Raw genomic sequence first — 14,248 nt, 5'->3', positions numbered from 1 at the left:
TAAATCCAATCTTACAATCTAATCTTCTGTTATGTTCCAAGATGAAGTCTATTGTAGGGGTTGGTGCAATATGAACAGAAGTGTTTTTTTTCCTTCTTAAGGATTGTCAACCAAAACTATCTGATATCATTGTATAAATGTTGATAGGATGGTAAAAAGATAATTAAATCATTCTTCAATTGTTGCTTCATTATTTATAGATAAGGAAAATAAAGATTGCTTTGGCACTGTCAGAACTTGTGATATATACCAAATCGCAGAAATTTATAAGCTTTGAAGATTCAAGAGAAAATCAGCGTTTTTATGAAAATAATTCAATTGGTGAGGCAAAAGCCCGAAAGCTGGCAAAACTAAAAGGTAATTTTTGGCATTCAGACTAATAAAATAGATGGTGTTTGTGTTTTCTCTTGCTTAGGCATCAGAACAAATAATATGCTTTATTAAACAACTTGCCTTGGGCTGGAAGGACATATAATGTTTCTAGTCTCACCATAAGTTCTGGGGCTGGAGATTTGCTTCATGGTACCTAATTGGCTGCTACAATTTGCCTCTGCTAAACTATGGAAAGGAAGTAATAAATAAGTGTTTTTTGTCCTTTTTTGTTCATTTTAAATAATCAAACCCAAGTTATTAGTGCACAACTAATGCAATACACTGAACAATATGCTTTCAGCCCAATTCAAAGTGGAAACAATTCAGATATGAAAGTTATCCTTTCTTATGCCTCTTTCTGTGTCTAGTTCCTTATCCAATTTTTATACCTAAAAAGCTGGTTATTATCACTTGCCTGCTGCTAACCCTGCCTAAAGTGCCTCTAAATTCAGACTGAGAATATTTATTTAATGTAGGATTTCTTCTGATCCAAAGCCAAAGCATTGGGCATGCAATAAAGATAAGACTTCACATGATATTATGGATGCTTTGTTTTATTGGACCTTTTCTACTGTTTCCATAATAGAATCTGCTGGTATAGATGAGGAATGCAGTATGTTGTGGGCAAACTGCCTCACATTTTTGTACTTTAAAAAAAAGCATGCTTAAATAGAGCATTTTATTTTGAGGAAAAACTATCATGGGATTCCAAATCAGGATGTAAATTTGTTTGCAAGGTATATTGAGGCAAATAACAGTGTCAAAGAGCTACAATAGGAGCTGTTAGACTATGCTCTGGACTGAAAGAAAGTTGTTAGTTGCTTCTTCTTCAAATAAATATGATTATACATAATTATATACAGTGCTTTTTTTCTAAAAAAAAAAAAAAAAGGTGCCGGAACTCACACACGTCATACAACCCGCCTTGCCTACCCTACAAGGTTCCATCCAAAAAAGGTGCCGGAACTCCGTTCTGGGCATTCTATGAGAAAAAAGCCCTGATTATATATACATATAGTCAGAAGAATCCAGCATAAGGAATGTCTGTGATTAGATGATCCATATATTTTGGTTATGGCCACCTCATAGAGGGATCATATTGATCAATTAGAAAAACCTAATAAAATTAAAACATGTATTTGAGATGAATAAAATATCTTCTTTTTAGTGATCATATTATATTTCTTCAGGCAATGTGTGTTTAGGCACAGCTGTAGAAGTAGATATGCCTTTAAGTTTAAGTTGATTATGTCACTTTATATTTAGATTTTAGATTATTTCATTATTGATGTTTAATTTTGGAACTGAAGGAATAATTATAAATATAAATAATACTTGACATACAAGGACACAGATTGAAGGTTATCGTCAATATTCAAAATTTTCACACAGTATTTTTTGTTAAAACTGCTCTTAATAGGTATCAGAATGTTTTGAACATGTCCATACGTTTATTTTTTAGTTGTTTTATAAAACTGGCTATTTTTCAAGCCTTTCAATAATGCAGTTTTGCATGTGTCTCTTTATAGCAAATGAATTTGTTCAACACACTGTCAGATTTCTCACGAGAATATATCCTAGAGGGATCCGAACCAATTCTTCTAATTATAATCCTCAGGAATTTTGGAATGTTGGATGTCAGATGGGTAAGTGATTTAAGATTATTATTGTTACTTTTTGCTTATATTTTTTCTTCATATTGCATAGTAATTTAAATGTATTTAAATTACCTTTCAGTATTATGAAACAGTGCTAAGCATGAGTCTTCTAGCATTCTTCTATAACTAACACAAATTCAAAAAAGGGAGGGAGGAAAGAAATCTGCATGTGGAAGACGGCAAATTTGTGGATATAGAACATAGAATAATGGATTTGGAAGGGACCTAGGTGGTCCCTTCTAGTCCAACCCCCTGCTCATGGCAGGAAATCCTATACCATTCCTGACAATGGCTGTCCAGTCTCTTCTTGAAAACCTCCAGTGATGCACCAACAACTTCCAGAGACAACTCATTCCACTGATTAATTGTTCTCACTGCCAAAAATTTCTCCTTAGTTCTAGGTTGGATCTGTCGTTAAAAAATCTTCCACCCATTACTTCTTATCCTGCCCTCAGGTGCCTTGGAAAATAAGTTGACTTCCTCTTCTCAATGACAGTCCCTCAAATACTGAAAAACTGCTATCATATTACCCCTATGATAAAACTGGAGAGTTTGCTAGCTTGTTCTACCTAAAATGAAATACTGTATAAGTGTTTAGAGTTTAGTTTTGCCTTCTAAGAAATGGCATAATTCTGCTCCCAAAATTGGGTTGTAACAAAAAATTGTAACAACTGTTGACAGATCTATAGTCAGTTTGAACATGCCTTGTATACAAAATTCCCTTTTTGCGCACCTGAACTTTCTAAATAGCTGGAACATTGGCAGCTCCTTTCTATGATTCCCATGGTCATATTATGGTATGAATGGAGTGATTGGTCTTCCAACAGCTAGTGTAGAGCTTCCTCTCTTTCTTTAGAGATTATTGGAGGATTCCAGCACTAAAATCTAACTCCATATAGTAAGTAATACCAGGAATTAGAATAGCTTTCTCAATTTGTCTTTAGAGTCTTCACGCTATGCTTCTGAAAGAACATGACTAGAGCACATATTTTGCCTAAGAAGAAACTTCCAGGCAGCCATTAATCTTTACTCATTTCATCCTAAGCTTTAAAGAGTTCATTTCTTAGATTCTTATATGAAGTTGCAAGAGTTCTATATTTAAAGTAACTTTGTTGACCTTCCTCTGTGCAGATTTATTCTTTTCTTAGAAACGTATAGAGCAGAGAAAGGAATTTACCTTTGTTCTTGCAGCTCTCCTCTTCTATCTAGGCTCCATAGAGTTCACTTTTCACTTCACTTTGTAGCCTCTTCTGCCTTGCGGCAGATGAAGATCTAAGTATAGCTTCATGATGTATTGACTGCATATAAAATGTGGTTGAAACACGTGAGATTTGGAAGATCATACTTACTTTTATGAAAATTTTGGCACCTCTTCTCCCGTCGTTCCCCCCCCCCACTCTCTTACACACCATTTTGGCAGTAGCAATTATTTTTTGCATATCTCATCAAACCACCATAAAGAAATGAAAAGGCACAGCTGAATTCAGGAAAGCAGATGTGAATAACGATGGAAGTAGCGTTCGTCCAGTAGAGAAGTCTGTAGCAGATTATGAGCCCAAAATTTCGGTTGCTAAGGAAAACATTTGTTAAGTGACGTTTGCCTTATTTTACAACCTTTTTTTGCCACAGTTGTTAAGTGAATCACAGTTGTTAAGTTAGTAATATGATTAAGTGAATCTGGCTTCCCCATTGACTTTGCTCACAAAAGGTGATTATGTGACCTCAGGACACTGCAACCATCACAAAAATGGGTTAGTTGCCAAGGGTCCGAAATTTGATTACATGACCATTGGGATACTACAACAGTCATAAGTCAAAAGCAGTCATAAATCATTTTTTAGTGCTGTGGTAACTTTGAACGGTCACTAAATGGACTGTTGTAAATTGTATTTTAACTAAAGATTTATTTCTGAATATAATTAACTGGTTAATTCTGCTGTTAGGTTTAGGTAAGGGAGAGGAATGGTAAAGCATATATTTTGCATTAAAAAGTCTTGGACTTTATATTTAGTAATTTCATGAAGGTTTGGAAAACATTTCTGTTTTAGACTTCTGAATGGTTATTGGTATAATACTAATCTAAGTGAATCAAGTTATGATATAATGGTGCTTTTCAAGAATACAGGAAAATATGTCAATGTACAGTATATTTCATGAGCATTTCATTTCTGAGCATCAAGGCTGGGACTAAGTGCTTATTTGGGGCTCAGTTTCTTTGAAACAAAGTCATTGAAGATTGATGCCTTTTGGTGATAGTTACATATATACACCGATGTGCAAGTAGAGCATAAGAGCTTCATATTATTAGCATTCTGGTAGATTTTTGTTATACCCCATTTGATTTCTAAGGAATCCTACCACATACCGCAAAGGACGGTGCTCTTTCTATCTCTTGCCTTTAATAATTGTCTAGTGGCAAATGTATCTCGTTTGATTCTTTAAAATGTGTACAGAGAAAGCATAATGAGCAAACACCTATTATTATTAGAAGAATCTCATATAAGAACATAAGCAGTCTTTTGGTCCACTGAAAGACAGCTATCAGATTATTTATGGAAATGTCTGGTGGCATTCTCATAGGTAAAAACACTGATAGATGTAGACATAGAAAGCCTTCTCAAAAATTATAGAAAAAGAAATATTTTCTGTAAAAGTCTTTAAATTCCTCTCTAAATCTCTTTACAGGAATTTGTTCCTGTATCTCAGGGGCTGCCACAAAGAAGAGGGAGTGAAGCTATTTTCCATTTGTCTGTTCGGCTGTTGTTTTTTGCTTGCTTATTCATTTATCCCTTCAACTTAGCTGCCCACTCATTCACCAAGCAACTCTGGACACTTATTATCTTAGAGCAGTTGCAGGCAATCTATATTCTATGAGCCATGTAGAACCTAACTAGCTTTTGGTTGCTTGTTAATTTAGAGGTCCATCTCCTCATCAGTGAGGACAAGAATCCATTTTTCAGCAGAAAATAAACCATATCACAGCACTGGTGTGTGTCATGTATGCTATCATAAGGTTCTCAGTTTTTTAGGGGAACGTTGCTGTTTCAGCATTGTAGACCATTGACAACCTTGCCAGGTAGATCAGAACGGCCTTGATTTGTGGTTCCTTTGACAAACGTGCCAGCTCCACCCAACGTAATTCACTATGTGAATATGGCATGCCTAATACTTTGGTCCCTCTATGCACTACTTTTTTTAGTTTTTATTTTCCATCAGCTAGCTGAACTTTTGTTTTTTTATATACTTTGAAATTATGGCTTGGTTGGTTGATTGTTCAACATATCAACCATTCGAGAGTAAGAGAAAATTGAAGGGTTCCCCTATCCCTCCATATCTCTTGGCTATCATCTTGTGACTATCCAAGATGAAGCTATTGAAGAACTGGAATTTGAGAAAGGATGTAGCAGTGGAGACTGCTGTGAGAGCTGTAAACTATGCTATGAACCTTAAGAATGTTATGCGAGGAGAGGAAGTAGCAGCCACCAGGAAAAAATCTCCTGCTATACAGTCACAAAAGTACAAGAGATGAATTCTTTCAATTATAGTGCTGATTATATGGGTTAAGTCAGGGATAAGCTAGTTAATTTCAAGGCTTTAGCCACTAGAATAGAGATTTTCAAACATTTTCTGACCATAGACCATAGAACCGGTTAAAAAGCAATTCCCAGAGCTCCTGATTAAAAGTCAAACCCTAGTGATAGAAACAAAACAAACAAAACTTGCATAAACATACATTATGCAAATGAATATACATGAAACTTCTTCCACAAAAATGGATAGTGCAATTACAAGCACTGGAATTGGTTTTACTTCTTTTATTTTCATTTTTTTCTGGACTGCCTGAGGTTGTATTAGTTTGTAGCCAATGTTCCATATCTGGAAAAAAAATAGAATTTGAATGGAATATCACTTTGTGTGTGTGTATGCACGCAATACCAGGCCTTCAGTTCATTGGATCATTGGAGTCATAAATTTGTGATTCCAATGTTGAAGAACAAGTCAGTATTTAAAACTGTATTTTCTAGTTAATCAAGTTTTGTAAATATTCATCTTATACAGTGGCCTTAAATTTCCAAACACCTGGAGTACAAATGGATCTTCAAATTGGGAAATTTTCAGATAATGGTGGCTGTGGCTATATATTGAAACCCGAATTCTTGAGAAATAAACAGACACTATTTACTCCATATAATATATCTGCAGACCATCAACCAATTACGCTTACAATTAAAGTAAGTTCATTATAATTATATTATTATTTTTGCTGATTTGCTTTTACAAATGCTTCTTACTGCAGCTTTCTGGGTTTTCTGCCTGAATTCTTGACAAGCAATTAAAGGAACTCGAGCTCCAAATTTTGCTGGTGTTATTGTTCCAGCATGATCCTCCAGCATTATTTATGTCCATATACTTACTATCTTCTTCAGAGAGTTTTATGATAGTACATGATAGCATGTTTCTGAAATGATTTCAATGTTCACATTTAAAAATGAGCCATAAGGAGATAGGGATGGTTTCACATAATATCAAATTTTAGAAGCTGATTAAAATTTTTAGTGCTTGCTTAGGGACTCACTGGTGTCTGAACTATTTGCTCTGTTTTATTATTTCTGTATACCGACTGCTAGTTGTTACTTTATTTGTATAAATATTTTTAATTTAATATTTGTGTTCCTTCCCCAACTTGGCATTTTGAAAGTCTTGAGTTCTAACTCTCAGATTTTGCAGCCAAAAGCTGCACTTGATTAGGAGTTCTGGGAATTCAAATCTCAGTATAATTGTCAAATGGCAGAATGAGGAAGGCTGCATACAGTTCTAAGATATAAACACAGTTGAAAATAATAAAATTTAATTTTAAGCAGACACAAGTAGTATATACAATTAATTGGATTGCTATGTTGTTGGCTGCTGGATAAGATGACTCTTGGCTAAAATAATGCAGCATGGATATAAATATATGACCCAAACAGATCATCAGTTAAGCTTGGTAGCATCTAAACTAGAGATATTAAATGTGAGCTATAAAAATCTGGTTGACTTGAAAATCATAAAGAGATAGAATTTTTGATATTTTTTTGCTAGGGATAGTCTGAATTTATTGATATCAGATGCAGATTTTGTGTGTTAGAAGTAGGATCAAATATGATACTTCATCACATCCAGAACATAATAAGGCGTGATATAATAAGGTATGATATATTCATAATAAGGTCTGAGTATGAAGCCATTTCAGTTCTTTAATTCATCCTCAGACTATTGCAACTAATCAAAAATGAATGGATGACCAGGCTTCTAAGATGGTGAGGTGCTGTGTTTGATACATAAGGATTCAGATGGAAGGACATGTTCCTCTTAGCACTGTCTCATTACCTTGTTAACTTTGCCTTTGCCTTTACAAAGTCCCACAGTGGAAATGTATACTGAGTGGGGTTTTCCCCCTTACCCTTTATTGTTTCCTTAAGTTGGCTTATTTTTCCTTTATAAATTCTGGCAGGAGAGAGATTGAGAGAGCATGTAGCAGTTTGACCACAAGTTAAAAAAAACTGAACTGCAAGTTGAAAAGCCCAATTTTCAATCCCACCTTAGGCATTGCAGTCAGTTGGATGACTTTGGGCAGTCATCCTCACTCAGCCCTAAAAACAAGGCAACGGCAAACCACCTCTGAAAATGCAATGAAACAATGCAGATATAAATAGAAAGCAACCTCCAGCATTGAGTTCTTACTGCAGCTCAAAAAGTTTTACTTCATCATAGACTCCCATTGAGGCAGCCTCTGAAACAAGTTTTCAAGAAGAAATTTTGCAACAGAAATTGGGAGAAATTTTTGGCAAAGCCCACCTCGTTGGTTTTCAGTGATGGAATTATTTCTCGAGGATGACCTATTGGAGATTCATCTGTCTCCAACACTGTCAGTCTTTCCCCCCCAAAAAAACTCTGAAGGCAGAACTTTTCTAGAGGGCTTTTGGGGCCTGAGGTCATGCTCTCTTTTGAGCTTTTGTCCCGTGTCTGTGTTTTATACTCTATTTTACAGTTTTACTTTGTGAGCCACTGACATTTCTGTGATTCTGGGAGAATAAAATATTGATTAAAAGTAAATAAATTGCACTTGAAAAATCAGCAAGGTAGAGTTTAATGCAATGTTGTTGTTTTTTACTTTTTGTTCTGGAGGCTATAAACTCCACCCCTCCCTGCAATATTTTATGGTAGCCTTTGAAACTTTCTTAGGAAAAATATTAATGCCTGTAATAATATTTAATAATAATAATAATAATAATAATAATAATAATAATAATAATAATAATAATAATAATAATAATAATAATAATAGATGATGATGATGATGATGATGATGATGATGATGATGATGATGATGATGATGATGTTAAATGTTAGTGTCCTAGTTAATACTGGTCTCTTTTCCTGCATCTATGCAGCTTATTAGTGGCCATCAGTTACCACCTAGCAACCTTTCCAGAACTAACAAAGCCGACCCTCTTGTTATACTAGAAATTTATGGCATTCCAGAAGACCAGGCAAAACAACAGACTTGTGTTGTGAAGGGCAATGGTAAGTGGATCATACTGATTCTGCCAGGCAGCCTTTTTTAGCCTGATAGCTTCCAGATAGTTTGAATCTACAATTTCCCAGCATTTCAACTCATCTGAATGGCATTGAATTTGGGAAAGCATGGCATGCTGTCTTTAATAATCTTGGAATTTTGCACATCTTAACATAATTCCCTGATCAAGAGGCAAAGCAATGAGTTTCCATCAGCACAAACATCCTTGGTGTGTTGAGGCTTCTCAATGTCACCTTGACTAGCCTGCCTTTCTGCTGTACTTTAGAAAAGTTGGTATAGGTGCCCATGGCTGTATACTTTTCAATAAAGATATATGAGTGGGCAATCCATAAAACAGGTTGGAAAGTGTGGAAATTGTTAATATATGCTAAACACAGTTTGCTTTCTTATCAACAGCATGCATGTTTTAGAACTGTGAGAGCAGAAGTGCAGTGCAGTAGGCCAATAGCCATTGCAAAGGTGACATTAATTTTTGAGATCTTCATGTGAACATCACCATATTTTTAAAGAGAATAGATGAGATTGTATTCCTCTTGATTTCATTATGACCAAAGGCATAAGCTTCATTAATGATATATTTCTTGTTTTGTGAATCATTCAATTTTCTATTCTTGTAGTCACTTGGAATAACCAGAAAAAAGAAGTGAGAAGAAATAATGATTAACACTCAGAAGATAAAGTGTTTTAAGGCTTATTGTTCGTCTTATATTGCTTTTTTATTTTAGCTTTGTGTCCTAGGTGGAATCAAACATTCACATTTGATATTCGTGTTCCAGAGCTTGCCTTACTTCGTTTTGTTGTAGAAGATCAGTTTTCTCTTGCTTCCAATGATTTCCTTGGTCAATATACGTTGCCACTTTTGAGCATAAATAGAGGTATTACATTGATTGCTTTTGTGTACAAAAAGGTGTTCCAAATCTTTAATTTTTGTTATAACATTTCTTTTGATTAATATATAAGACATAGCGCACAAGACATTGTAATATTGTTTCTATTATTGCTGGTCTGGAATGATACAAATAACTATTCTTCCCTTAATTTATGACATTGTATGATTGAATGGTGGGTTGACTTACATTTTTTTAAAACTTTCAAATATTAGTTATGAGCCGTACAATTTTCCCTTTTACGTAAATCAACACGCTAGTGTTCATGTGAAATCTTTCTCAGTGTCTGGAAGCTACAAACTTTATCTTAATAACAGGAATGTTAATGCACACTTCCACATATTGCTTACTGCTTATGTTTTCTTACTGAGTCTGTTTAAATGTCAAACCACGCATTTATGGACCATTGCAGTACATACAATGTTTGGAGATTCCAATGGAGAATAATAAATGTAGTTCAGGGTTGAACTATGGAGTCCTTGGTGCTCTCTAATTTTGATAGTTTGCATACAGACATTTCATTACTCAGTTAGATAATATCGTCACTGAAATGGGTAACAAAATGTCTGCAAGCAAACTACCAAGTTTAGAAAACATTGAGAACTCCACTGTTTGGAGATTCTTTTTGAATGACCAGCAGCTGATTATTTTCATTTTGATTCCCATAATATCACTAGTCAACACTGCATCTCCAAAGGTTGCTTGGTTCTTTGTAGAGGCAGTATGTTTACTGCTTTCCTTTTTCAGTACTTATAGCCATTTTAAAGTGGGATAATCTCAGCAATTATGGATCAAGAGAAGGAACTTTGGGTGTTCAAAGATCTCAATGAGTAACATGGGATGAAGACTTGCTTAACAGTGAAATTTGCCCTAAATCAAGTCAGTTATTGCTCATAGTGCCTAGCATGAATCCCCAAGGATTTTTTCTAATCCTGCATAAAGTTTTCATAGATTAAACTGAGTACCTTTCTTATTGCAGAACACATTGAAACCATTAAACCTCCTTCCAAGGTTGTCTATAATTGCTGCATTTTTATAATAGTTTGTAGCTAGTATAAGTAATTGTGCAAACTTCTGTACTAATGTAGTTGAAATTGCACTGCTTTGTTTTTCCTATAAAATGAATGAGAGCCATGCTCTTACATTGGAGCAAATCCTTCTCTTACACTGGAGCAAATAAGGATTTGTACTAAAATACAACTTTGATAGAACCAAGTTTTTGTACTGGTTTTGATGTTTCCGATTCTTAGAGGAATGAGTTTCAAACTAAGGCTTTACAAGATGCATCCTAGATTAGTGGGCAGAGAGAACTCAAAAACTTTCATCTTAGATTCTATTTCATGATAATTATATAAAGTCACAGACCACAGAGCTATGTTATATATGTATTATTGTGTATTTTTCACTGTGTACAATGCATTAATTGATTGCTATCATATTGCAGGTTATCGTCATGTTCCACTTTTTTCCAAACTTGGTGTCAGCTTACGTCCTGCTTCACTCTTTGTACATATTTGGTACTCAAGAAATAATGTATGTTAGGATTTCTGCCTATTCCACAATAAAGATTCAGTGGTTTAATTATATTAAGCATTCGGTATGACAATTTTTTTCCTGAATTAATTTTATTCTCTATGTATTAAACCCACATAAAATATACCTTGCTGAGTAAGAATAACCCACCTTGTTGTATTTCTAACAGATCAATACTTTTCAGAAAATGCACTAAAAAGAAGAAAAGTTTCCTTGATGCTTGCCCTAGCAGTTTAGCATTCAGTTAAGTTCCATAAATATAATGCATAAATACTTTCAGTCTTATTTGGTTATTATGACGAATTGCTGCTAAAAATTTAGTTTCTATAAATTGTTTGCATTAAATTAAAAGCAATTATCAAATTATATATCGTTTTAAAATTCAGTCAGTTAATATAGTTTATTTTCTACCTATCTATCCCCACATATATCTTGAATGCGTCACAGAACACTTGTGTATACCTCATAGATGAATACAGGTGATAATATTTTGGCTTTTAAACTGGTCCCTGGATTACAGATCCTAATTTTGATAAAATATAATGAACACGCTTGAGATATAACAGGCTTTGGCTGTTTTTATTGTCCAAAAAGTACCAAAACCGAACAGGAAAAGCTGCATATGGTATAGCTACAACTAAAGTTTGCAATCTACTCTTTCTCTGTCTTACTCCAAAATGTTACATGACAGCCTTGATTACCCAAAGCCATGATAAGCAACAGAGATTAATATAGGCCCATATGGCATAAGATTCTGCAACAGAATGGGGAAGGTGGCAAACTATGATGTGTATCTACATTCAATGCAGAACTACAGTAATAAATTACGGTATGAGGAAGGAGGCTCGGGTTAGACATTAGGAGGAACTTCCTATCTATATGAGCTGTCAGCTGTCAACTGCTGGAAGAAGCTACAATATGACATAGTGAATTCTCTGCTAGAACTTTCCACATTGAGGCTGGATAGTCATCTGTTGGAGATGTTCTAGCACTGTAAATCCTGTACTCAACAGGAATTTGGGTTAGATAACATTTGTGGTCACTTCCAACTCTGCTATACTGTCAGCTGCTATGGTGTTGGTACACAAGTACAAAATAGTAGCATTTGTGTGTTGACATTACGTCCATATATTTTTTTTCATTTTCTCGTAATGTATTACTAATACGGCTGTCATCTAGTGACAATCATAGAGTTTTGAAAGATTGGGAATTTGGATGAAAGTGGAGTAAATGATAAGCACCATGAATTAAAGTAATTTAAAAAACTGATATATGTATCTCAAATTTTGAGAAACATTAAGGATGTAAATAAATGTCAAATTTTGTGGAGTTGATAAATACTGTTGAAAAATGAAGATGTAGGTTTAATTCTAAACGAAAGGGCTAAAATGCATATAGTTGTGGGATTGTATGAAAATAGGAATCCTTTGGTTAGTGATGGTTGCATGTTATATTCCTGTAAATAGTGATAAAAGAAGGATCGGGTGTGAGCGTTGGGGAAAATTGAGGAACATCCTTCCCTTCATGAGATCCAGGGGAAAAAATAGGGAATAATTCAGAGGCTCAAAATGAATGAAAATGATGACTAGCAAGTACTTGCTTAGAAAGCTTCATTCCAGGCAGCTTACAATCAAAATGTTGCTCTCTTTGTAATATTTACTTATAGCAAGTGTTTTTCCCCCCTATAGAAAATAGTTCATGACTTCATCAGTTCTCTTGAGGCATATTAATGATCAACTAGCTTTTCTCGGGAAGACTTTAATTAATTTCAAGAGTGGACTGGGGTGACAGCAATGTCTCTTCTGTTCTGTCATGACAAAATATATTCTTTTTTTAATCTTTATTTTTCTCTTCATTACAATTACCCTTCAGCTCCAATAGCTTTTTAAGTTGTGAGCTATTTAAATAAGATTTGTTTGCCTTGAAACTATTGTGTTTTCCGAAAAAAAGGCCATTTTCTGCATTGAGTCCCAGACGTACTCAGTGTTTTGCATCTTTTGAACAAAATGTCATTTACGGAGCAACATCATAGTTATAATACTGCAATATGGCTGCAATCCAAGGATGCACAAAAATGTTTTAGGTGATAAGGAATTTCTCAAAAGCTGCTGCTTGTAATATGGAAATCTATCAAATTACAGTGGTAAGAATAAAAACCAACACAGATAGTCCTCAATTAACAATGGTAATTGGGACTATCTAAAACTGTCACATTGCCCTTCCAGCACAAATACATTCCTGTTCAAGCTGCTTGATGCTAACATGAGATTGGTGCTCAATATGCCAGGTTGCTTTTGTAACTTTCATCTTTCTTTCATAAGAGTGGTCTTTCAGGCAGTTTTGCACTTGATGACTTCCGTGACCTTGTTTCAAATTATCATGGGCCTGAAGCACAAGCAAGAGCACATGTTGGATCTGATGTAACTCTTGTGCACTTGGAAGTCTGCCAGCCTGTGGCTTAAAATTTCCTGGCAGCTTCCCTACTGAGTTTGGTTGTGTAGAGCTGGCAGGAAGTTTCCTCACTTAACGACCATGCTATTTGGGTTAAAAAGAACTATCAGGTCTACAGAGATTGCCATTGCTAAGTGATGTTGTCACGGATTACGACCGCATTGCTTAGCAACAGAAATTCCAGTCCCAAGTGCCTTCTTAACTTGAGGACTAACCTATAATTAGAAATAGTTTTCAGGCATAGCAAATTTATATTATTTACCGAGGAGTAAAATAACATTGGTTCTGATCAAACAAAATTATTCCATTTTCAGAAACTACGTACTACTAAACATTTTCCTTGCCCCGGTGCGCTGGCTAGAGATGAACTGAGTTTAGCCTAACTCCATCTATTCAGAAATAGTTCTCTCGAGAAACGTGGCTACCTTTGAAATTTAATTCTGCAAAATACATACAGATGGCTTTTTAATGTTGAAGTTAATGAGAACCATTTGCAAATGAAAGAGTAGTAATTCCATGAAGATAACTAAATGACAATGGGCCATGAAAAACTCGTTATAATATCTCTGCGATTAGTGGTCTATTCTCTACTCAGTGGTGTTCCTCCATACATATTCTCCAAGGCAAACACTCAGCAAATATAGCAGAAGTACTAGTAGAAAAGGGGGAAAAGAAACTAATGAATAAATAATTCAGTTGTCTAAGACAATCTTATTACACGATTCCCCTTTGCGTATCACTTTTCTTTGTCTTAAGTGAATATTGTT

The 14,248-nt window shown here is 34.8% G+C and overlaps 1 protein-coding gene across 1 annotated transcript in view; it reads left to right on the top strand.

The window, feature by feature from the left end:
- The window catches only part of LOC107293546 (1-phosphatidylinositol 4,5-bisphosphate phosphodiesterase zeta-1), a 39,612-nt gene extending 26,120 nt beyond the window's left edge, over positions 1 to 13,492 (top strand). Inside the window, exons 9-15 of the mRNA XM_029285418.1 lie at positions 201 to 357; positions 1,902 to 2,018; positions 6,090 to 6,262; positions 8,465 to 8,597; positions 9,336 to 9,485; positions 10,942 to 11,030; positions 13,352 to 13,492. Coding sequence (XP_029141251.1) covers positions 201 to 357; positions 1,902 to 2,018; positions 6,090 to 6,262; positions 8,465 to 8,597; positions 9,336 to 9,485; positions 10,942 to 11,030; positions 13,352 to 13,492 — 960 coding nt within the window. The remainder of the gene's footprint in view (positions 1 to 200; positions 358 to 1,901; positions 2,019 to 6,089; positions 6,263 to 8,464; positions 8,598 to 9,335; positions 9,486 to 10,941; positions 11,031 to 13,351) is intronic.
- Positions 13,493 to 14,248: the final 756 nt, after the last annotated feature.

This window comes from Protobothrops mucrosquamatus, unplaced genomic scaffold (assembly GCF_001527695.2).
Source record: "Protobothrops mucrosquamatus isolate PMUCROS unplaced genomic scaffold, P.Mucros_1.0 scaffold1648, whole genome shotgun sequence".
Lineage (NCBI taxonomy): Eukaryota > Metazoa > Chordata > Lepidosauria > Squamata > Viperidae > Protobothrops > Protobothrops mucrosquamatus.
This window is presented reverse-complemented; position numbering and strand designations above follow the sequence as displayed.